The 25,492-nt window shown below is 39.1% G+C and overlaps 1 protein-coding gene across 2 annotated transcripts; it reads left to right on the top strand.

Annotated features, from left to right (window-relative positions):
* Positions 1-877: 877 nt before the first annotated feature.
* LOC119730761 (protein STIP1 homolog) lies at positions 878-17,465 on the top strand. Of its 2 annotated transcripts, none has more exons than XM_038203787.1 (2): positions 878-1,054; positions 16,943-17,465. In XM_038203787.1, exons 1-2 carry the CDS (start codon positions 1,022-1,024, stop codon positions 17,324-17,326), a joined length of 417 nt encoding a protein of 138 aa, XP_038059715.1. In that variant the 5' UTR covers positions 878-1,021; the 3' UTR covers positions 17,327-17,465. The 2 variants fall into 2 exon arrangements, with proteins under 2 accessions (XP_038059715.1, XP_038059714.1); XM_038203786.1 differs by having other exon boundaries at positions 16,940-17,462.
* Positions 17,466-25,492: the final 8,027 nt, after the last annotated feature.

The raw sequence follows: 25,492 nt of genomic DNA, 5'->3' as shown, positions 1-25,492 counted from the left end.
AAACTAAATGTTTTCATTGATCTCAAAAGTTTTGAGCAAGTTAATACTCACAAACTATGCACCTGAAATTGAAATGTTTGTGATGGTGTTTGGGACATCACAGGTTACTTACGTAAGCCCTATATGGAATATTTTTTAGTGCTGTAATTTGAAAAAAAAAGATGAAGTGATAGAAATTATTTTGGAAAGAGTTCCATACTTGGACATCACTTGATACCCTGTGCAAAAACCCTATGAAACTGGTCTGAAAAATGTCCGAGTGTTTTCTCAGTAAATGCTTCAATATTTTCCTTCTAAATTTGACTTTGTAGGACATGTTATCGCTTTCTGATAGCTGATAGGTCACTAGCTGCCGGGAAAAAAATAGTGTATGGAATTCTTCCCTTTGAGTTATCACTTCATGATTATGTTCACTCATATCTATGGGGCAAAAAAAAAAATCTCACAACTGAGACATAATGTTAAAACTAATGACATAAGATAACAGAATTCCGCTACTTTGATTAGTTTGTTTTCAAGTTCGGCCAAGGACCTCTGCGTATTTGTGAATAGCGCCCCTTTTGCCCGAACCAAACACTTTTGTGTGTGGAGGTGTTGCATTCAACACCACAGACGCTTTCACTTTACACTACGCGCCGGTAGTCAGGGTCCTCCGGAATATAAACAGCCAATTTCAATTCTTGACTAGTTGTAGATAAAAAATGTTAATTGAAGTCATAACAATTGCTGATTTTGGACAAAGTTATCTGAGCGCTTGCAAGTAATGGAAGATTTTTCTCATTCTTGGCGAAATATTTGTTCATAGGAGGTTTTAAATTGAAAAAAGTTTTGCCGTTCCAGAGGGTGTGAGGCCAAACCACCAAAACGGGCTGTTCCATTCTGTGAGCAAAAATGGCGGCTGGTTTGACGCATTTGGGTAGGATTATACGGCGCGATTTCTGTGGATTTACCCTCATTTTGGTGCCCGCATGTGGATGCGACAAGTAAAAGCTGGAAGTGGTACTCTACTGGAAGAAGTACCATGGAAAAGTTGGTGGGAAAGGGGAAAGATAAGGTAGGTTTTGTGGTGGAGATTGTCATTAAGTCGAGGGCAAATTTTGACTTGACAACTGCATATCGTTTGATGCGTGTGTGTGGTAGCGGTAGCGTATTGTGTACACAGTGCGTGTTTTTATCTTGCAAAAGATACTGCTGACGGTGTGCGCAGTCAGATACGTGTGTTGTTCCCCATATTTACTTGCCCTAAATTTGCCTAAATATGAAAAACTTGTTTTTTAGCATTTGTTCTGAATTTAATAAAGTCTTGATTATAAATTTTAATTTTTAAAATTCACCTAGGGCTAGGCGCAGATGAATAGAAAAATATATGAACTGATTTGCATTTGGCACTGGTGTCAGACTTGAATTTTGAATTTGAAATTGATTTTGAATTGAAATAATATTATCTGGTGATTTATGGTTGTGTCAGTACATACAACATATGATTTTTGTCTTTAGACTCAAGACTCTTTTGAAATAAAAGATGGGCATTTAAAAGTCTGCGATTCAAACTTGTAAATCAACAATTTGATTTTGAACATGTTTTTTTGTTGGTAATTATAAAACGTGGGACTGGGAGTACTAAGAGTTAGGCGTAGGTCAGAGCATGTAGATAACATTTTGATGAAAAAAATTGACGTCAACCTTGTGTTAAAGTTTAAATATTATTAGGCCTAGTTTCCCGCCTAGAGGCATCTGGACAAGTGTACATTGTCGTTGTGTACATTTCTCCCCCAGAATTGAAAAATATATAACTGAGACAATAGCCCAGGAGTTAGATAGCCAAAAACAATCCTCTCTGTGCATAAAATCGTGTTTGATTAATTAGAAGATATTAATTACTAAAGATATCCGTCACTTCGTCGAAAACGGAAATCTACTTCTTCACAAAAATGATGCATATGTTTGTACACAGCACGTGTGCGTATATAAAATTTATACATTTTAGAACGCAGATGCGTCACTTCGTCAAAACGCAAATCGTGGAGGCTTCATATTTCTAAATATAGCACACGTGTGAAATCAGTGAGACTAAGTGACACATAGAGATCCGTCACTTCGTCAAAACGAAAAACTTAGTGTGTAGCACTTTCAACACTTTGTGCAATTAGCGTAATTAACGAACGATGGAATGTTGTGTCTCAAAATTTGGTAATCGTGAAGAGGACATCATAAAATGTTAGAATATCCAAAAATCTCAGATTCAGGAAATATCGGTTTTGGACGGATGTGTCACTTTGTCAATATGTGATAATACATATACCTTGGCTGTAGAGTTTTGCACGTTTCAGAGCACTCCAGGTCCCAGTCTGTGCTCTGAAACGTGCAAAACTGCGGTAAATCAGGCCAACTGTACTCACTCTTTAGCCAGCAAATTTCTCCAAAAATTCCATTGGGCAAAGAAAAGGTCCTCAGTATTTCACCAACCAAGTTTGCAGACTCAATTCAAGTTTTAAAGGAGACATTTCTTCAATATTTTGCACATGAGAGGGAAGTCAATTGATTTCAAAGTGAGGCCAAAGACTAGACTGGTACATGTCCAACCATGGTCCAACTATTTGAAATACTGACCTCTTTATTCAGTGCCATTAGTCTGGTGGCTGACTATGGAGAAATGTGTAGTAAATAGAGACTAGTTCCCGGTTCATGCCACATGTTTCTTTTGGCACAGTTGATTGATGCAGTACTGAAGCGGTGTTGTACTGGTTGTTTCAGGAGCCAGTCTACTTTCTTGTAAATTGCATGGTTTCAATACCTAAAGTTTTGGGTCTCTCACACACAGTATTAAGAGTCCCAAATTTTCGGACTAGTCTTAGACTAAAGTTGTGAAGAATATACCGAATATTCTAATATTCAATCATCTACAGAATATTCTCACAGCATTCTTCTGGTTAGATGTTCGAAAAACTTGAGTTGTCTTGAGAAGATGAAGAAAAGTGTTCATGATTTTATTTTAATCGCAAGTTTGTTTGTCAAATGCCACATGATTTCACTTCTTCTGTGAAGAGTTAGCCTCATTTGCATCTTGAAAATCTTTCAAAAGTCAGCTAGTCAGCTACTTCAAAAAATACAACGAAACGTGTCATGTTTTTTATATCAAGCTCAAACTTGATCGCTGCGTTACATTAGAAAATGCAAATATTCGATTGTGACTATTTCAAATACACAGCACTTTGTTAGACTAATGTGGGCTTCAGGCATCAATTTCTGGAGCCTAAATTGTCAATATGTTTTCTTTATGTTACAGAGCCACATATTGAGAACGGTACTCTATAAAAAAAAAATATGCAGGATTTTCAATGAAAATTACATGTACTTCTCGCAGTAGCAAGGAAGTTAAAGCTGAGAACATGTGCATGTTGCTTGAGTTTTGTTATTTCTTACGTTGAAATTCACCTTGAAACAAGCATCTATATTAACCCCCTCCAAGGGGCCCTCAAATATATTTTAACTTCATCGCGTACAGCATGAGACCCTTGCTTTACCCTTTATGAGCACATTTCAAAAGTGTGCGTCTTCTTGCAGATCTATACTTTTAAACCATAGATGGTACCACTGTGTACACAGCAATGGTCAAATTGGGCCTAGAAAGAGGCAATGCTTTTGATGGCTTGGCTGGCGCTTAACCTTTGGGGCACACAAATGTCTATATCACGGTTCATTAAAAAGAACCAGTCAACGTTCAGAATCATTTACTATAAATGTTTGTGATGTCTTACCCTGTTTTAATACCCAAAGTTAACAGAAGCAGACGCCGCTTAAAAGCCGTTCCTCTCTGGAACAATAAAAACTGTCCATTACCAAAACCACTCCAAACGCAGCTTCACAAGCTACTTTTTAGAACTCCTCAAAATTTAAAAAAAATCAATGATTCCTAATTCCTATTGACTACAACCACCTCATACCCCCAACAAGACCTTCCAAATCTCCCCAATATCCTTGTTTCAACCCCAAACATTCCTTCACATTTCCAAATTCCCTTTTAAACCCGTTCCTTTTTTTTTTCCTCTCGATGCACAAAAGACTCTTAACCGGCCAAGTCTTAGCCGTATTTATTTCCTGACATTCGTCATTGTGTTTGGCCACAAGGTTTTCAGTGTAGGGATAATAGGATGGTTTAGTGCCAATATTTCGTCTTGGCTGCAGCCGTTGGGACCTATTGTTTGGGTCCAAGCGGCTTTTTGTTGTTGGGGGCAGTAATCCTTCTTCAACCCAGGCACAGCGGTACCAGTTTGTGTTGTGTCAATATTTCACAAGTGAATGGAAATTCTGAGGATTGGACATGCGGTTGGTAGACAACCTTGGCCAGTTTAAACTGGGGAAAGTCTGGCTTGTGAGATGTGTCCACATCAAAATTATTTGTTTTAGGTGTTTGAAAAGATGTACAGGTACACATGAAAGACTAGTCTATAGGTTTGAAGGAAAAAAAATACAAATGTTCATTTGACTGCAGTTAAACTACATTTTTGTAAAATATTCCTTGAACCTAGTTAACAAAACCACAGATTTGACAAATTTTGCTTAGTAAATCTCATTTGTGTGTGTGTGTGTGTGTGTTTTTAATATTATTAATAAGACAAGGACGGTTGGTCAACAGTAAACTATTACAATTGTTTCATATTTATTTCCCTGATAAAAAAAATGAAATTATGTTATAATTTGTGCTAATACAAATCATTTCATTATGCAGAAAACAGATCAGCATTTTGTTTTACTATGAAATGTCCATATTTTGAGATTGTGGGCATTTTGGTCCATTTTGAAAAAGAATGATAGATGTAAATGTCCCTTAAAGGGAATATACATCATTTGCTTTTGCTGTAATTTTCAGAAATGGATGGAATTGGGGGGTTGGAAATATATAGCAAATATAGTTACACTGACTTTTTTTAGGTTTTGGGTTCGAAAATGCTATAAAAACCAAGAAAAACAATCATTTTCCTGTAGTCTGGTTCCCTGACTCCATTTAAGAAGAAACAGCAGTTTACATATATTGGGGAATTGTAAGGTCAGGGAACCAGTCTAGCTGGCTTGTACCCGTTCATAGGTGTGTAATCGATTGCAAACAAGTGCGATGGTCAACTGGGGCCAGTATTTGAAAAAAAGCCAGTTTTTTCCAACGCTGATCGGCCGATCAGCGTTGGAAATTGATACAAAAATACCACTTTTCTTGAAAATGACAGTATACCAGGTGCCATGATTTTACAGGATGCTTTACACTGTCATTCACTAACAGTCCAGCAAGGTATTTCAAAATGATTTGGTAGTTTTATTTTTTGATGTTTGCAAATGTTGTATTTTCCCTTTAACTTTGTATGTCAAAAGAAATTCTGAGCAGAAAGTCTACATCAAATTCCTTATTTTTTCACCTGTGTTTGATAGCTTTATTTCCCTTTGTGGGTTCCCCAAATGTCCCAAAACCCATTTAAAGTGGGAAAGAGAATTTTCTTTCACTGTCCATCTTGAATGCATGGTGCATTTTCACTCCAAATTTAAGTCACTTTTGATTCCTCTGTTGTTTGCGATCACAAAAGCATTCTCAACCAAAGCCCCTGTGTGCATTGTGAAACAGTGAATAGCTACCCCCCCCCCCCGACAAAAAATTACAGACATGTTTCCGTGTCAGTTCGTACTGACCAGAGAAATCCAGTTTTTATTTAGAATTGTAACCATTATGACAAGTAAAGAGTGAATGAACGTAGCCGCCCCTCTTGTTAATGCGGTTTAGTTGCGGTACTCGACTACACAAATTGATGTCCAGGCCTATATCCCCCAAAATGCACAACTTGCACGACCAAAGAATCTTGTCCAACCGTGCAGTATAATACCCTGACATGGGTTCCAGAACGCTAACCATCTTTGCAAAAGCTGCAAAGTGAAAGAATTCTTGCATTCTTCAGGTGTTTTCAATGAAAGCCTGTTCCACTTGGAAAGAGAAAGAAAAAGAAATTGTCGGTAATGGAGTTTTAAGAGCAAAGAGTACCGGTAATTTGCCTTGGGGCAGTGTATTCCTTTGGTTAAATACCTTTATTTTTTTCTAAAGTTTCAAGCCAATTCCTTTCAAATAGGCCTGTAGTTAAAGTCTGCAAGTTCACAAATTTCATTATGGAAATAAGAAATATGTTAAGAGTGAATGCCCTCAAAGAGTTTGCATTTCAATTTTCAACACCCCCCAAAAACAAGTTTGTAACTAGATTTTTTTTAGTGGAAAAAATTGTGCATTCAGAAATCATTAATGTAGTTTTCAACACAGTTTGCTTCCCAAATGCTGAAGTCCGCGAGGTATTTTTATCACTATTTAGACTGGAGCGACTTTGCACAGATTTAAGGTAATTAATCAACAACTAGCATGTTCTTTTTTCTCATGTGTATCCTTGACCGCAGTATTTGATAATGAAAGACCTGCATTCCACTGGTCCTCTGCGATAAGGACACTTGTGAACTGTGATTAACGCGATGTCACGGTTTGAATGACTGGCATTCCTAGAAATTATTTTTCCGGCTGTTTTTGATTAATTCTTTTTTGACATTAATCAAATTTCGCTTTATACGTACATAACAATGTTTAAATAAAGATGCATAGATAACTTCTACTGAGTGACATGAGAATACAAGATTCACAACATGTACATTTATTATCAATAATCTGCCAGTTTGTTTGCTATTCATCATACACATGTAATTTTAACATGAAATTTTAAAGCAAACATACATCTCTTGGGGATGGTCCACTGTACTGTGTACATGTACATGTGTATGGCCATCTTTGCTTGCGCCACTTTTGTACGTATGTCAATGGTGATACAGTAGTTGTAAATTTCACTTGTCAAATTTATTAAAATGATTGTATGAGTTCTCTTATTGCATATCATGTACTAGTGGTTGAGTTGACATATTGGGATTTTTGCTGATTGCAAGGCTAAATTTCCTCCTAGAATGTGAATATTGCATTTGGCCTGTTCCAAGACGGATGTTAAAGTAGCCAATCCATAAAAAATTCTTCGCTCAAAATTTTCCTGAAAATCCCCATCGAATTTCTGACACGTTTTTTGGCCTGATATTGACATACGTGCACAGAATCTTATCTGCCGCACAGCTGTGTTTATTTTATTCTGCATAATTGTCAACTGTCATTTGTACAATTCCTCTGTAGTTATTAGATCAAGCCCCACCTTGGATTCTCAGCGCATCTCCAAGGCCAGTCAATCATGCTCACCATATGGCATGAATAAACACCCTCATTACCACACCCAGCCAGTCATAACATTGTCTGCCACATCTGGTTAGAAGTCACCTCACCCATGTCCTCATTATCAGGTTGCACATGTGGTCAATACTCTGGAGATGTACACATTTCCATTCAAATGTCATGTGTTCGTGTCATCAGTCATATGATCCCAGCCATCATTTCATCCCTTGGGTACAGAGAAAATTTCAACATTGTTCACACATCTGTTTAGGATTTTTAATCTGAATTGCCTAGTCCTGGCTGACTTCACTTGGGTAGAAAGCATTTCACTTGGGTCCTGTGTGAGATTCTCACTCAGAGTCTGAGGGTCAATGTGTTCAGGTTCGTCACAGATCCCCTCCTAGTCTTGGCCCAAGACGTCAGTGATCAAGAGCGATAGTTGCATTGTTCTGTAGCGCCCTTGCATAATTGATTTTTTACGTTCTCTCACTAACGTCTTGGTCATTTCGTAGCAATGGGGCATGTAAATTGGACCGTCTGTATAAATTTGAACAAAACGGCAGTTCCCATTTGCCGCAGTAGTAGTCGCGCCTTCGCGCCCCGTATCACTGCGTTGCGAATGTTTACCACCATCGGGCGAGTCATCGAACCATTTCTCGATCGCTGATTGGTTCCCTATGAGAGCGATATGATGCTGGGTCACTGTCACCGTACGTACATGGATAAAGCCCGTATGTTTACAACCGTTGGGAGCGCCTTTGAACTATTTCTCGATCGCTGATTGGTTACCTAGAAAGGCGATATGATGCCGGGTCACCGTCACCGTACGTACATGTATAAAGCCTGTACAATCACTACAATGTATGTTTACAACCGTTGGGAGAGCCTTTGAACTATTTCTCGATCGCTGATTGGTTCCGTAGGAAAGCCTACGGAGAAAATAAAGAAAATTTGAAACTGCTGATACGAAATGGCCAAGACATTAGTGCGAGTAGGCCCGCTGGTGTAATTGTTGTGCCATTAGAGGGCGCACTATGCACCATCCACTATCGATCACTAGCGTCTTGGGCCAAGACTAATCCCCTCCCTGAATGTGGAAACTAATGACTTTGTTTAAGTTTGTAATGTACCAAATTATCAAATTCTGCAAACATTTATGAAGAACAATTATGGTGTTATTTTAAATGGTCACCAATATGCTATAATGACAATTTTATACTTTGTATTTATTTCAAAAAGGTTCTCATGCCTTCCAAAAAAAATTGTTCTCAATTTCTAAATTGGAATTTCTTGTAGATGTTCAAATCTCTATTGTGTTTACAATTGCAGATTTTTTTCTTTTTAAAGCATTGAAAGTCTTCAATTTTATAAGTCACACATACCGGTATGTATGCCCACCATACCCGTAGTTTAAATTGTACATGTAGTTCCAATATTTAATTTGCAACTATGGAATACTTTGTTTATCACAGTGAATAAAAAAATGCCCCACAACCACCCAAATCATCATTTCTTGGCAACACTGGTACCCCGGTAATTAATAGGCTGTTGTGATAAGTTTATGATGGTGTTCAATAACAACATCAAACCATGCTAATTTATTGATATTAGTGCTCTTCAACAATTTCAGTGTTCCAGTAAACTTGTACATGATGAAGAAAAACATCCGTTTTTTCGTAATTAAACTGATTTTGTTTTGTTTCGTTTTCATTGTAATAGCGCCCTGAGCACCTTGGTGGATATGTGCGCTTTTTAAAACTTCATTATTATTATAATTATTTTTATGTACCGGTAACTGTAATTCCACATAAGTGGTTCAGATCAGTGATAGCATCAAGGATGAAACATACGTTAAAGTAACAAAAACTGTGGGATAAGAGACATATACTTCGATGATGGCTGTATTGGCAGTGTGTTCTTTCTGCCATCCAGTATTTGCGTTTGTTTTTTTCCAGCGTGTAAGACATACACTCCAAGGTTGATATGGCTACTTGACAGCACAACCCATATACACTCCAAATCCGTAAGCCTCAATGGTTAATGTTTAACACAAATTACACCAAGCCAATTTGGAAGCGTGTATCAAAAAATCGTTGGGCTACATTTTATGCTTTCCGTCTGACATCTGATGGGCTCTTCAACCTAGAATATCCCCATGCTCCTGTACTCTGTACCCATTGCCCTTTATTGTTGTTATCGCTGCTGTTGTTTTTGTGATTGAAGTGCACGGACCGATGACTGTTTTCACAGCTTTTCCAACACAGAAGCTGATAAAACACTGTTGAAATCCAGCCACTGAATTGACAGGGCCCAGCCCTTTTTTATCCTGGTAGAGTTTGCTGACGAGGGTTACCTTTTTGAGCTGTGTTTTGATTGGGTCGACGTTTTGAGTGATTGAGCTGTGGTAGATTCTTGTCAGATAAGCAATATATGACAGATCATTCAAGTGCCATACTGGTACAGCTCAAAGGGTCACTACATTTGTGACAATTATTACATAATGTAGACTTGTACGTGAATGCATATATGCCGGTATGTACACTACTAACGGCATCATTTTAACAGCATTATTGTACAGTATACAATGTGCCTAAATTGTTGCCCCTTAATTGGAAAAACAAAAACATTCCACCATTCACTTGTACTCAGGTAACATGGGCACTCAAAGGTGTGTTGAATGTTTAACCCTAACGTACCTAAATCCATCAAAATCCACCCCCCTGTTTTGGGGGATTTCGGCGGATTCAGGATACCTCCATATTGAACAAACTGGGGGATTTTGATGGACTCAGGATTCGAAGCCTAGCGGAACTGGCGGATTTTGATGGATTCAGGATACCTCCATTTTGAGCTATTGGGGGACTTTGATGGATTCAGGATCTCAACAGTTTAACTCTTTTGCAATGTTTGTGGTCAAGTAAATACTGCTGGCACTAGCCCTGCCAAGTCTGTCACGTACTGTACAAACATGTACACACATGTACTGGGTGGACTTGCATGGAGGGTCACTTGCTGGAGGAAAGATACAAATAATGCGCGAAAACGTGACGAACGCAACGCCGTTTACGCGCAAAGAACACCATGTGCATCGCTAATAATTATGTGTGCGCATCGCGTAAATACTCGGTGCGCATTTCTTGCTTAGCGCGTGTTGAGCTAGGTCACGTGCTGGAGGAAAGATACATTTAGCTCCATTACTTTACGTTCATTTGTTGCGCGTCTATGAGAGACAACCAAAATGGCAGAGATTTATCGCACAGTGACTGGGCGCGTGTGGACGCGCTGCCGATCTAGTCTTTTCATTCTATATCTATGGTTTACGGGCTGAAACATGCGCTATGTCTTTCACACAAATTTTGTGCGCGAGACGTATTCACTTCGGTACTGATCCATGCTGGGGTCGCCATGCATTGGTGTATTTTGACGGATTCTATGCAACAACACACATCACAATTTTCATGCGAGCATGGTATCCTGAATCCGTCAAAATCCACCAGAAATTTAGGTGATGGATTTTGAAGACTCTATGGAAAAACATGCTGTATTTTTTTTTATTCCACCATGGTATCCTGAATCCGCCAGAATCCATCAAGACTTTTGCTGGTGGATTCTGGCGGATTCAGGATACCTCCAGAATCTACACTGGGGGATTCTGATGGATTCAGGATACCAGCAATTTTTGCATGACAAAATTGGTGGATTTTGGCGGATTCAGGATACTTTCTAGTAAAAGAGCCCCAGGAGTTAGGGTTAATGACAGCACAAAGACCCAATAACACAAGGCACTATTCTGATTTAGATGTACCAGTACCAGTACATGTAATTGCTCCACAGCTGAAGCAGTCTCTAACACCTGCTGGAATTCCCCCCTTCTTTCTCACATATCCCATGTATCAACTGAATAGTCTCTCCTCCAAGTCCAACAGTCTTTCTGACTCACTTGGTTAAATTGCATTTGCTACTAATGTCCTGAATTCCCAGACAGCAGACAATTCATGTCTCGCCTCATAAATTCATCAAGCTACATGGTACATGTACATGTACATGTATGTAGAGGTGTGTGGAAGACACTGCAGGGAGCCAGGTAGAGTGGCCCTTGCTCTACATGTGTCTACAGCCATGGTGCCAATGCCCTCATTTCATGTACCTGTCCTTCATGTGTAAATTGTTGTATTATCTGGGGACAAAAAACCCTGCACATTCCTGGTACTAGATGTGTACATGGCCTGTACGGACATACACATGTGTACATGTATGGAATGTAATGCCCATGCCAAGTTGCACCATGATTCTGCAACTAATGCTCTCCTGATAGACTAGCATTTACACTTCACTGAGCTGTGCGGAATGTTTATGACAGCACAAAGACCCAGTAAACCATCCTGCGCAATGCACAAACTATCTGAATATGAGATACTACCGCACATGTACATGTATATGTAATTGTAAGTGTACATTGTGTAGGCGCATGAAGTATACGTACGCTGTAGTCTTTTCACTGCATATTGCCAGCGAGTTGTGGCCAATATTTCCGTATGATGGATCATTTTTGTAAAGAAATCTGACACTTACAGTCGGCTGTAATAGTACTTTCAAACACGCAGAATGCGTAGGTCACACCCCATGCCCTTTATCCATGCATGTCCCCTACCGGTAGATTCATCAACCCACATGCATGGTCCAAAAATTGCCAATAGAGTAAATTAAAGTAAAATATATTTCAGTCAGGGTGATCTTGGATTTTCGTGTATTGACAGTTGACCAGAGTCTGGATACCAGATTACAATACAACATACATGAAAGGCTGTATCTGAATTTCTGGTTATGGCTAAAAACACACGCGCCTATGGAAGCGGCTGCAGCCACTTCCCGTAGACACGTGTGATATTTCCAGTCAGCCAAGTACTCCACATCTGTCTATATTTATTGTATTTTTCTTTATGATCATGTGGAAATAAATGTTACTTTGAATTGAATTGAATTGAATTCGGACGCGGCTTAAGTCTGAAAAATTGAATATTGGGTTTTACCCTTCACCGACACTTGTTATAATTATACACCATCGTATTTTAATACGTTGGTGGAGGGCAAAAGATATTGAATTTACATTTCCCCGATGCAAATTCTTTCCTATAAAATGTCTTACAAAAAGAACAGGTCAGAAGACAAGTTCAACAAATCCTAACTTAAGATTAAGTTGTGAATTGACGTTATACATGAACGCCAAACATGAAATAGCCATTGGAAATTTTGCATTGATAAGGTCATTGAATTTGCAGCTGAAAAGGTACATGCACACATTCTAGAGAAATTCTATCCGGCATGCTGGGTGGCTTTGGGTCCATAACCTACACACAGTAACCGGTGAAATCAGCTGGAAAATGCTCCCAAATCATGTCACAAAAGAGTTGGGTGTTTTCTAAGTCTGCTGGCCCATAAGACCATGGGTTTCTAACTGACTACTATACCCAGTGTCCCCAGGGATAATTCCGAATTATTTCTGCAGTCGTGGAAACTTGAAAAGCGCAAAAAGGAGTTTTATAGCTGGTAGTCCGTACCACCCCTGATCCCTGGTCCCAAGAGGAATGTCTGTTTGCGCTGCCTAAACAGCTGAAACTTGTAATCCGCTGGAAAAATTGCAAAACTGTCCCATAAAATTTATGCCCGGTGACAATGACGTGTATGACTGTTGGCATTTACTTTGTGATGTTAGTCTTTATTAAAGGATCCAAACCTGTGACTTTAATGTGGGTTGTTTTTAATGTTCTGACAGTGAACTACATGTAATCATGAATTGTGATTAGACTACCGTAGTATTACTTGGAATGACTACCATACAAAACTACACTTGAGAAGCTTGAACCTTTGTTGTCTGGGATAGGGAGCATTGCTTGGGTTTCCAGGCATGCTGTGGAGGCTTAGGGTAAAACTAGGGCTCCCTCTGACAACTAAAAGAATCCCATCCAATAGTCACAGGGATGAATCAACAAAAGAAGATTTGATAGTGATGATTCCAGTTTGACAACTCCAATTTCCATCATGTCAGGAAAACAGAGCACCATCAAGGTTATTAAACCCATTTATTGCATGATCGTTACCCCCTAGAGGTAGACATAACCTGGTCACCGACCTCAATCTGACACTGGTTCAAGGCTGAACTGGTTATTTTTGCCTTTTTTCTTGCTAGCCTTCCTGAATGACAAATTTATCATCAGAACAAAATTCCTGAATCAGCTCTTGGTTTGAAGGTTTTGTTTATAGAATTTTTTTTATGGCCTTATGGTTTGACCCTGGGTCAGTTGCAGTGTTGGCCCTTTATGAATTAAAGAATGTATCCATTGACTCAACCAAAACCTGTATTTAAAGTAAAATTTGGAGCAAGGAGTGGCTAGAAATTGCATAATTATTTAGAATCTGAGGCCACAAGAATACCTTCAAGCTTCAAGAAACTGTGTACATGTACCATACTTTAAAAATTCACTTCTTGGCTTCTTAAGACTCTCCCTGATGATCCAAAAGAATCCTGTAACCAACCAGCCTCACTTGAACTCTACATCATATACATTGTTCTTCAATTTGTGAAAATTCACCTGTTTGGTATAGAATCCATTTTGTTTTGAAATAATATTGTACGCTGTGGAGGTGTGAATATTTCAAATGCCTCACATTTACTCTTGTCAAATTGAAATGTTGCAATTTTAGAAATCATGCCCACCTTGATAAACTTTTATAATCATTACAATAATTGCTTGCGAAATATTTTCCCACTCCAAGTGATATCAATATTTTCTCTCTGTAGTACACAGACTCCCTCATCATCTGGTAGCCTTGTATTTCCCCTTGTAATTTTCCCTTATTTTTCCTTGTTTTACCCAGACTAATTGTGTACATTAACTCTTTCGCTACGGCGAGCCGCTCACGGCGGCTCATACAAATTGTACAGGTCGTACGGAGAGCCGCTGGCAGCGGCTCGGTTGCGTCGCTATGAATAAACAGGATGTCCCCATGACGTGGGCCATATCTACATAATTTATATCGTATAACCTCTGACCCTAGTTCGAGCCGCTGCCAGCGGCTCTCCGTCTGGCTGGGGTGCACTTTTTGTTATTGTGAGCAGTTTGTTTACGGAGATACATTCAAAGATGGCGGCGCTCACATCGACGCTCGGCGGAATTTTCAGCTTTGAATTACGTCCAGTTGGGACGAAAAAGGTAAATTAAATTCCGTAGTGAAAGAGTTAAACTGTATCTTCAAATGTAAATCAGACACAGACACAATATCATTTTTTTGTTAAGTTCCCAATTGAATGAACAAGCTTGTGAGCAAGTTTCTGCTTTTTCTCTCGTTTGCTTGGTTACAATCTAACAAAAAATAATGCAGGATGCTGAATCCAACAGAATCCCACAATAGCAGAATCTATGTGATCTAATCTCATATGAAAATCTGACAGAATTTGCCCTGTGTTGGACATTGGCGGATGTGAGAGTGCTAGGATTATATTGAGTATTTTTGCCAAGGCATACCAGGCCTTTGCGTTTTGGATTGCATTGTACTCTGCTTGTCAGAGTGGGTGCGCTCATTCCATGTTCATGCGTTTACGCTACATAACAGTTACATGTGTGCACATCATTCTCTCAGATGTTTTTTTCACAGTACCGTGTCATTGCCTTCTTTCCAAGCTAGCCTGGAGGCATTCCATAGAAAGCACATCCCCTGTCCATCCTCCCATTGAAACTGTTTTCTTTCTTCTTTTCAATCCGTTACGTAAGAGCGACAGTTAAGTGTCTGCACCCAAACAGGTCCTATTGAACAGGTCGGACAAAAACCGTTATTGACAAGGCCGACGCATTTACTGGTACATGAACACTGCAAGGGTGACCAGTGAGAGCGTGGAGGGGCTTTGGCTTGGTTAATCGGTAGCAGGGACTTAAGGGGGTGACTGAGGATCCCAGGTTTTGTCATGTTGGCAAACAAAACGCTGAGCTACTTTGCCAAAGCTGCTTCTGGACCCAAATAAGGTTTAACTGTCTGCCTTGAAGCTACGGTAGGCTAAGTCATCTTGCAGCAATGGTGCTGGATTGGCTATGAGTATTGGTAGATTGATTCTTCATGTTGTATATCTTAGCCCAAATAATGATACCATTACAATGTTCCACCTTTTGCTTCCAAATACTTCGACGTCATCAAACCGGAAGTTCGGTGTTATGAATACATACACTTATATTTTCCAAATTTTCATGCGTTATTTAACTTCACAATGAACATCCACTAAGAACTAAATCAGTATTCACTTCCCGTTTTTGACTAATGACGTTATCAAGCCAGAAATAACTTGTACCGGAATATTTACTTAAATTGATCGCACCGTTAAATATGCATTTTTTAAACAAAATAATTGATTGTCCTGGAAAGGGTTCAATTTCGTGATCCTTTGTTCTTACATAAAAATATTCATAACTTAAAACTTGACAGTGTTTCATAAAATAGTTGTCTACCATACCACTCTGCGTTTGTGACAACAAACGCGAACCTCTAGTTAAACTTAAAGTCTGATTTTTGTTTGAAAATCTACCATGTTTTGCTGCTTTTAAAAGACACATCCTTTCCGCCCACTTAATAATGACAACAGCAAAGACTTCCATTCTGAATTCTAGTTTTGACCCACTTTCTCTGTGCAGGAATTTTACTCCAATATGATGATTTTAACAGAAAATTACATTATTACAATAAAGTCTGGACATTGCCGGTCAGGCATTGTTCATACCAGAAATCCTGAATACAAGAGTGAAATGTGGCTCTAGAAGTGACCAATTCAATGGCCATGGCCTATAACTTAGGCCTTCAAAAGGAATCATAGACAAATATTATTCATTCTATATAATTTCGTAAAGAATTGCTGCGGCTTTGAGGGAAAAGAAAACTGTACAGTACGTGCAGATTGCAAAGAGAGAAATGGCGAATTGTGGTTATTGTACTATTGCGGATGCATGGATGAAAAATGTATTTGCCTCAGGGTGTTGGAGCATTTGACAAGAGTGCACCGTGTATGGTGACACTTTGGATCTGATGAAATGGGCCAACCTGTTGTCAAAGGCAAGTCTGGGATTAACAAAGCCATTGTATTCTGTTTTGGACATTTGTGTGCATGGCATTTGTATATTCATCGAGTTTTGCATGCGTATCTTCAGCATTTGTCTGCACATCCGCGTACATGTGCACACTTTGTAAAAATGTTAGATACAAACATGAAGAAGAGCACATGGGGGAAAACTCTTACATTGTATGTATCCATTTGTTACAGAATGGTATTCTTTTTGCACTCGGAAACTAGGAATTGGCAGTTTTTACAAATTTTTAACAGCATTTTTTTTTTCTGTGAGCAAACAGCTTTTATCTAGAGGCTTCCAATATGCATATATGTGCACATGTGGTTCTGAATGTAAATAATGAAGAATAGATGATTACATGTACCGGTAAGTGCTGGACTAAATTTGACGAAATTTGACTGTGAAGCTGAAAAAATTGCCGGGCTTTGACGCTTGGTACCAGTACTCTGTATTGTGAATCCTTAAATTGTTCTTTGTTTGCTCACTGTAGTGTAAGGATCTTTTCAGGTGCTGCATTTTTCCTGGGACCTCTGTAACTGTACTAAGCATATAATACCCGTTTCACTTGTCATAATGCAATATCCATTTCCCTCTTTTCTCATAGAAGCCCCCTGTGAAAGATGCCCACATCAGTGGACAGACCACCACAAGCAAGGAACCCACCGTCCCGAGTTCCAATCCCACCACGAGCACACTAGGTGACCCAATGCCCCTGGAGGACAAACGTCAGCTCTTCCAAGAGAAGGTTCGACTCAGCAATGAAGCCTGTCAGAATTCGGACTTTGAGCGAGCCATTCGTCTGTACACCGAGGCATTAGTCTTGGATCCAGCCAATCATATCCTGTTCAGTAATCGCTCGGCGGCGCATATGAAACTGAAGCAATATGAGAAGGCATTACATGATGCAGCTAAAGCCAGGGAACTCAACCCAAAGTGGTCAAAGGTAAGAGTTTTGCATTCCTTTTTTTTCAATAATGTATTCAATATATAGAGGGCTCTCACTGACCAACGTGACCCGGCCTACATTGACCTGACCTACATCCAGGTACTGGAAAGTCAGCGTCGCCATTATGATAGGTGAAGATCGTATAGCGCTGCATGCAGTACCGGTAGGTAGTAGGCTAGCCTTCAAAGCTGTGAAGGATGGCAAAAACTGTGACGAAAAATGCGGCTCAAACACTTATTGCTGGGTCGACATGATTGTGACAACTGTACACGGCACAGGTAGTGACCATTATGCCATTTGATAAGAATTTGCAGTAATAATACATGAAAATGAGCCATACTGTCTAGTTTACAACAATCAACGTACCGGTAGATGCTGACCATTGAGCACTTTCCTACTGCAATGGTGGTTAATTGTGAGGAAACCAGATGGTCTCATGGTACATCATACGATTGGACGCTACTCAAAAGTGTAGTTGGTTGCTTTAAATTAATTAATTGAATTTTTTGGTTGGTAGGCCTAATGTTTTGTTGTATCTGATTAAAGGGAATGTACAACATTTGCTTTTGCTGCAATTTTCAGAAATAAATGGATTTGGAGGATTAGTATGTTGTAGCAAATATTGTTGAAATGGCTTGTTTCACGTTTTGGGCTTGTATAGGCTGGAAAAACTCAAGAAAACCAATCATGTTCTTGTAGTCTGGTTCCCTGACCCTACTTAAGATGAAACAGAGCAATTTATAGACTTTGGAAATTGTAAGGTCAGAGAATCAGTCCGGCAGGCTTGTACCCCTTCACAGGTGTGTAATCAATTGCAAAGAAAACGCGGAATAACTAATTATGAAAAATTAGGAGCAGTTTTTGAAAATAGCCAGTTTTCTCCAATGCTGGTCGGCCGACCAGCGTTGGAAAAATACAATTTTCTTGAAAATGACAGCACACCATGGGGCCACAATTTTACAGGATGCTTGAGACTGTCATTCCCTAACAGTCTAGTAAGGTATTTTGTGATTATTTCGTTTTGTGATGTTTGCAAATGTTGTATCTATCTTCCCTTTAATGTAATCATCTCGAAATAGTTGTCAATTTATTTTAAAGTTTAGATGGTTTAAGTTTACTTTGTTATCATTTTTTGTTGTTGATTAGTTGGAGATGATTTTTCGGGGGGGGGGCGGGGGGGGGGGGGACAAAATTACGTATGTTTCATCATGTCAACTATGAAGATGAATTCAGGTTTGTATTAACCCCAAGGCCAAAAAATTACATGGCATTTGAAAATAGGTTACATGTAGGTACGTAGGGAATTTTTTTTTGCCAATTTTTTTTGTGTACTTTCATATGGAGGCGTCTGCGTGTAGTCAAGGGTAAAATGTAGAAATTGATGGTTTTGGGTGTTTTTATGCCCCGCGGCGAAGCCGAAGGGGCATACTGTTTCCGCCTTGTCCTTCCGTGGGTGGGTGGGTGGGTGGGTGGGTGGGTGTGTGGGTGTGTGTGTGTCCGGACAAATCTTGTCAGCGCGATAACTTGAGAAATACTTTACATATGAACTTCAAATTTGGTTTGTGGATTGTCCTTGGTAATCCTAAGAAGCCTATTGCATTTGGGGCCGAAAGGTCTAGGTTCAAGGTCACAGTGGCTGAAACAATAGAAATTTTGTCAGCGCGATAACTTGAGAAATACTTTACATATGAACTTCAAATTTGGTTTGTGGATTGTCCTTGGCAATTCTAAGAAGCCTTTTGCATTTGGGGCCAAAAGGTCAAGGGTCAAGGTCACAGTGGCTGAAACAATAGAAATTTTGTCAGCGCGATAACTTGAGAAATACTTTACATATGAACTTCAAATTTGGTTTGTGGATTGTCCTTGGCAATTCTAAGAAGCCTTTTGCATTTGGGGCCAAAAGGTCAAGGGTCAAGGTCACAGTGGCTGAAACAATAGAAATGTTGTCAGCGCGATAACTTGAGAAATACTTTACATATGAACTTCAAATTTGGTTTGTGGATTGTCCTTGGTAATCCTAAGAAGCCTTTTGCATTTGGGGCCGAAAGGTCAAGGGTCAAGGTCACAGTGGCTGAAACAATAGAAATGTTGTCAGCGCGATAACTTGAGAAATACTTTACATATGAACTTCAAATTTGGTTTGTGGATTGTCCTTGGCAATTCTAAGAAGCCTTTTGCATTTGGGGCCAAAAGGTCAAGAGTCAAGGTCACAGTGGCTGAAACAATAGAAATTTTGTCAGCGCGATAACTTGAGAAATACTCTACATATGAACTTCAAATTTGGTTTGTGGATTGTCCTTGGCAATTCTAAGAAGCCTTTTGCACTTGGGGCCAAAAGGTCAAGGGTCAAGGTCACAGTGGCAAAAACAAAAGAAATTTTGTCAGCGTGATAACTTGAGATATACTTTACATATGAATTTCAAATTTGGTTTGTGGATTGTCCTTGGCAATCCTAAGAAGCCTATCGCATTGGGGGTCGAAAGGTCAAGGGTCAAGGTCACAGTGGCTAAAACAATAGAAATCTTGTATTTATTCTGAGATCATAGGGATTAGGGATTAATTCATATAAAACCTACAGAAGACACTGATGCTGTCAATGAACGTTCCATTTGACCAAGGTACATGTAAGTTGATGTTTGAGTGGTGTTATGTCATGGAAACAGTCACGGTTGCGGGGCATTTGTGTTTGTAAACACACCTGACTTGTTTTCCCTCATTTTTCCCATAAAAAAATTAGGGTAGGGGCTATTTGGTAGGTAGGGAAACCGGAAGCAGAACTTTTTTTTGGGGGGGGAGGCCTAACTATTCTTTGTCCAACAATATTTAACAGTGGAGGAATTTTATTGAAGTCTGTTGATCAGTCCAGAACAAATTCATCCCATTCCAGCTGTTAGATTCTGCTGGCTCTACACTTCACTGTCATTCTAATTGGATTTTGCGGGTTATGACTTGCAGTTAACACGAGCCTAGAATGGATAACAAATATGAAAAGTACACAAGAAACACGATACAATTGTATATAAGGTTACTGCCTTCGGTCCCTGTCTCGTTAGCAAGTATATTATCTGACATGGTGTTGTGATGTTTCAATTGTAATCTGATTTGCCTAATTGAAAAAACAGGAGCTCCCATGCATCACCGTTTTCAAAGTAGACAAATTTCGAGTACATGTAGACAAATTTCCTATCCTTTCCCACACTTAACTTGTCACTTCGTATAAACAGCCAAAGTACATACATGTACCAGCAAGCAAATTCTGCAGGCGTATATTTTTATTGCCTTTTTTGTGTGAGTGAGTGAGCCATACATTTGCACCCAAGACCAATTGTATCTCCATTTCCATACATGTCAGAGCTCTCACCTTACGTGCCATAGAATTCCCACAAGAATAGTCTCCTACAGAACATCAACTACACTTTAACCCCGCGTTTTATGAGCACATGGCTAGACCCACATTGCTATCCCTAACCAACCGACCCCCCCAGAAAAAAAATACTTGGTTTTGTCACGCTCCGAAAGCAAAAGGAGAGCTCGAAAGTTATTCTTCCACACTTTATGTGACCTTCAAAGGCTGTGGAAGGGCCCATTGTTAGAAGAAATGACTGACTTTTTTCGGGAGTTGAAACCACTGGTTCTTCATTAGAATGCTTCAGCGACTGATCTGAAAAGGCCATTGTAGAGGCAGCTTGGGTCGACCTGTCAAAGCTGTTTATCCTATAGGGAATCACGTCAGCACGTAGACTTATTATTATTATTGTTCAGTTTTGGGCCGTTTGGAACTTTGGATTTATAGTGAACTTCCCGGCAGAAAGTGTCCCTTCCCTTTGCGTTCCATTCCAGTGTGGTGACTTCTGCTCTTGTGTCGTATTGTTGGATTTCGAAACGCCGCTAATATGATTAAAAAGTGTTGATTGTTATGAGGAATGTGAAATGTACAATTCTTGACTTTTTCCCCAACGTTCGAAGTGCACTTTTTTTTCTCTTGGCGATTGAGGTCGTGATTTTAATAAGCATTTTGTAAGCAACTTTTTTTCTTCAAACTTTGTTTTGTTTTATAATTATGTGTATAAAAATGAAGGTCCAAATGATTCACTTGACATGAAAACCCAAAGAGTTGGTTTCAAACTATCCAAATTGAAAACAGAAATGGTTACCCAGACACCCCCTGGGTTTACTGAAGTGAAGTGATGCATGCTAATATGTTGTGCATTCTGGGCATATTTAGGGTCAGTTCGATATTCCAATAAGAACAAAACAATACCGTATTTGCTACATTTCTTCACAGTGTCACTAGTACGGACTTCTTCATGTTTTAAATTTATTTTCCGGCTGCGGAATGTGGCTATGACAATTTGAAAAGGCTCATTTTTGTAACATTACATGGCATTTGTCCTTGTTGTGAAAACTTCTCTCTGTTCAGAATTGGGCTTCAATTAGTTGGTAGAAAATATTAACATATGTACCGGTATGTGCATCGGCCAAATTAGGTATAAAGCGATTGGTACGACTCTTGACGACTGGCAGAGAATGCTTCCAGACATTGAGTTTCCTGTGGTTTCTTTTCAGAACCACACAACTCACAGATGAGATTTTGTATCACTCGGTTCAACCGCAAATTTATACTTATTGCCACTTTCAATATGTAGGGCCTAAACATTCAAATATTATCTAAAGTTTTTCTTCTCTTATATACCTCAGTGGAAAAAACATATTGAAAAAATTGTAGGCCCCTATCATATTAAAAACATATTCAATAATCGTGGTGTTTTCGTAATTAATAACATTTTTGAGATTCTCTACAATCCCAACATTAGAAAGCTGTAATGGAAAGGGGAAAAAAAATGTGCATTCATGTTTTATTGCACGTACACCATTCTCATTTACAGAATCTAATGTGTTGCTGAGTTCAAAGAAGCGATAAATCAGGATAGAATTAAGGGTAACATTTCACAACCAACACAAAATTCTGTGATCTTAAAAGGGTCATTGGTAAAGATCAGTTCCTTGTACAAATCATCTTGTCTGTACCATGTGTAGCCCCACCCGATCTCTTCAGTGTTTCCTGGTTTCACGTAAAGTGGACTTTTTCTCAGCTACACGTCCATTCAAATGTAAACACCAGGGAGAAATTTCTCAAAACTTACCCCGGTGAAACTGCTGAAACGTGGCACAAATGGTTCATCCTTCACTTTATCACCGCAACGTTTGTTTTTCTTTAAACCTCCTTGTCCTTTTTGCTAGGATGCATCCTCTATCCTGCAAATTCCTCCAACTGCCTCCAGGTAAAAATTGGATGCAACCTCAATCCTCCAAAATCCTCCGTTATTTCTTAAATTTGTTCCTTGGAGGGGTGACCACTGCCTCAATCCTTCAAAATTTGCCAACAAACACTGTTAATAGGTTGAGGCAGAGCTAGTGACATCCTGGAGGTTTTCAAGTATAATCTACATGTACATGTACATGTAGGCCTAAATTTATGCACAGCTGAGTGTAAACAACACAAGGTCCGGCCTAAAACCTTGACACAGTGCATACTTGAAAATCAAAATCACAATTTTGGTGTATACATAGCTTCAACGCTGTAAAATCCTCCATTTTGTAAAGAACATTTTGGTGGATTTGGGAAGGTTAGGGTTAAACATGAACTGGGCTCGCAGTACGCTTTATTTATGATGTGGATGCTGTGAACGCATTATGTAATCATGCATGCACAAGTTTAGGTATTGAAGATTATATTGATCAATGGGTTATATAATTTCTTAAATATTGAGAGAGAACAGTTCAAATTGTGGCAAAATAAATATTGCAGGATTTTAAGTTACATGACATAGTTACCTATATGGTGAATTTGAGCAATTTCACATCAGTGAGTTTGAGAAATTGCTCCTCAATTTTTTCCCCCATGTTTTGGGGGAATGTTTATTTCCATTAGACTCCATCGCAGTACAGTGTGTGGCAGATGGAGTCCATATATGGGCTAGTTGTTTACTTGATCAACGTCATTAGATAAAAAAAAAAGTATTATTTTTTTCTTTTTGAACTGGTTGTGAACCGCATGAACTGATCCTGAACTTGCATGGTCATTCATCATGGCTTACACTGCAAAGAAATCCACTGCTCGAACTAATCCTTGCATTCCTTTAGCACACAATGATATCAAAACCAGTAGAACTATATTCCAACTTTAGAATATGATGAATACCATAACAGATTCACTCTCACAATCGGAACACTCCTGTGGAACGTTTCCCAATCTCCCAAGCCCTCGCTCGTCTTTGTGTAACTTTTTATTGCGATATTTTATGACCAGGACCTGCATCCACAAATATATTTTGCACTCTTTGAATCGGAGGAGATATCATTAGAAAATCTTTGACCCGAAACTTGTTGGGTATTAACTCAAAGACCCACGCTGCTCTCTGTGTGAAAATTTTACTTTGTTTCATTTGTACTCTAGTATAGTTAGTGTGCCAATTGCAATGGCGCGGTGGAAAATAGCTAATTGTTTCACACAATGTGTGTTGGCACTAACTGATTGGTTGCTTCTCTGTAGTGTCGTACACAATGGTATCTGCGTGTCATTTATGAACACCTGGTATGTTGCATTGGCTAGCATCTCCAACACGGTCCACTAGCACTCTCTCATTGGCTACTTACGTTATATGATGTCAGACATTCTGCGTGAGAGCTATTTATGTGCACTGTCGGCGAGATAGCCATACTTTTTGTTTGATGTACACAATTTTGTATCGTACAATTTCTTTTTAAAATAAGTTTACAATTGAAAAAACCATTCTTTGGGTTTTCCTATTATTTCCCCTTCCCCGGCCCTCCCCCCGAAAAAAATATTAATATTAAAATGTTATATTAAGTAATGCTTTCCATTAACAAGACAAGATCCAACTTGTGTAGTGCACAAAAGTCATAGGATTCAACTATAAGATCATGGAGCTATTAAAAAGTTCAACCTGTGTAAGTTTACAAAAGGCAGACAAATGAAGTACGTCAGTGTAAAATGTTGATGTCATCAAAAACATAAGTACCTAGGGACACTTTCAAGATTTAAAGTTTGACAACTTGAACTTGTAGCCTAAATAAGATGTCCATGGCTGGCCCAAGGACTGCCCCATGGATATTTATTGTTATTCATCCAATGACCTTGTATTAAGATATCCTGTTCTTTCAACCGCAGAGAATCGGCTTTTGCCCAATAAATTCAAGTGGTCCTACCAGTCCAATAGATTTGGTGGCTATCCACGAAATTGGAGCCGTGATCTATGGCACTGTAGCTCTTGCTGTCATTATTTATAGCTTCCAATTCAACCTTTTGTGCATGGGGCCCAGAGTTGTGTGACAATGTATGCACAACCCTTGCCTTGGTGACTGTGTTTAATTGTTGTTTGTGTTTTACCAATAGAGGGCGTCCTAACTCTTCTTTGTGGGGAAACAACCTTGACTGAGCCAACAACCACTGTATTGTGTGGAATATATTCTTGTGTGGAAAAATAAAGATGAAACACATTTAAAATCACAATTCAAGTAGATGGACATTTAATAGATATAGTTTTAACATTGTTTATTGTATCAAACATTGGAAATGGTTTTATGAATTGATAGACTGTGAATGGGCTTACTCTGGCCCATTGTGTTGGCCAAGACTAGAGGTTGAAACGGAGAGTCAATTTTTTCAAATTTACAGTCCACTAAAACATGGCCTATTTGAACGAATGTCAGTAGACAAGTTGAAAAAGGTTTTGATAGATCGGGCTATAGCATTCAACCACCTCACAATAAACACCATCTTGATAAAAACGAAAAGAACACAAAACATACTTGAATCAAATGCTGACGAAACAACTGACCAGCCAAACTAACAAATTTAAGAGTCCCGCACCATTGAATTTGTCGACCATCTCCCAAAATACACCGCAAAAAAAAGTGGCAACTCTTGGTGGCGCACTGAATCGGGAATCGCCCGTATTGAATAGAATTTTGTGCACTCATGGACCACCATTACTAGGCATGGCGGCATGCCTTATCTAGTTTTTATCAACACTTGCTCCATTATATAGCAGTTAACACTTATGGTCTTATAATCTGCTATTCACATTTACACCTTGTTACTCCATTCATTGATCAGGTGTTAATCTGATTGATCAGCTAAGGGATTAGGTCAGTAATTGACTGATAATGGAGTCAAGTTAACTGTTA

This window comes from Patiria miniata, unplaced genomic scaffold (genome assembly GCF_015706575.1).
Source record: "Patiria miniata isolate m_02_andy unplaced genomic scaffold, ASM1570657v1 HiC_scaffold_22, whole genome shotgun sequence".
In the NCBI taxonomy this organism is placed as follows: Eukaryota; Metazoa; Echinodermata; class Asteroidea; order Valvatida; family Asterinidae; genus Patiria; species Patiria miniata.
This window is presented reverse-complemented; position numbering and strand designations above follow the sequence as displayed.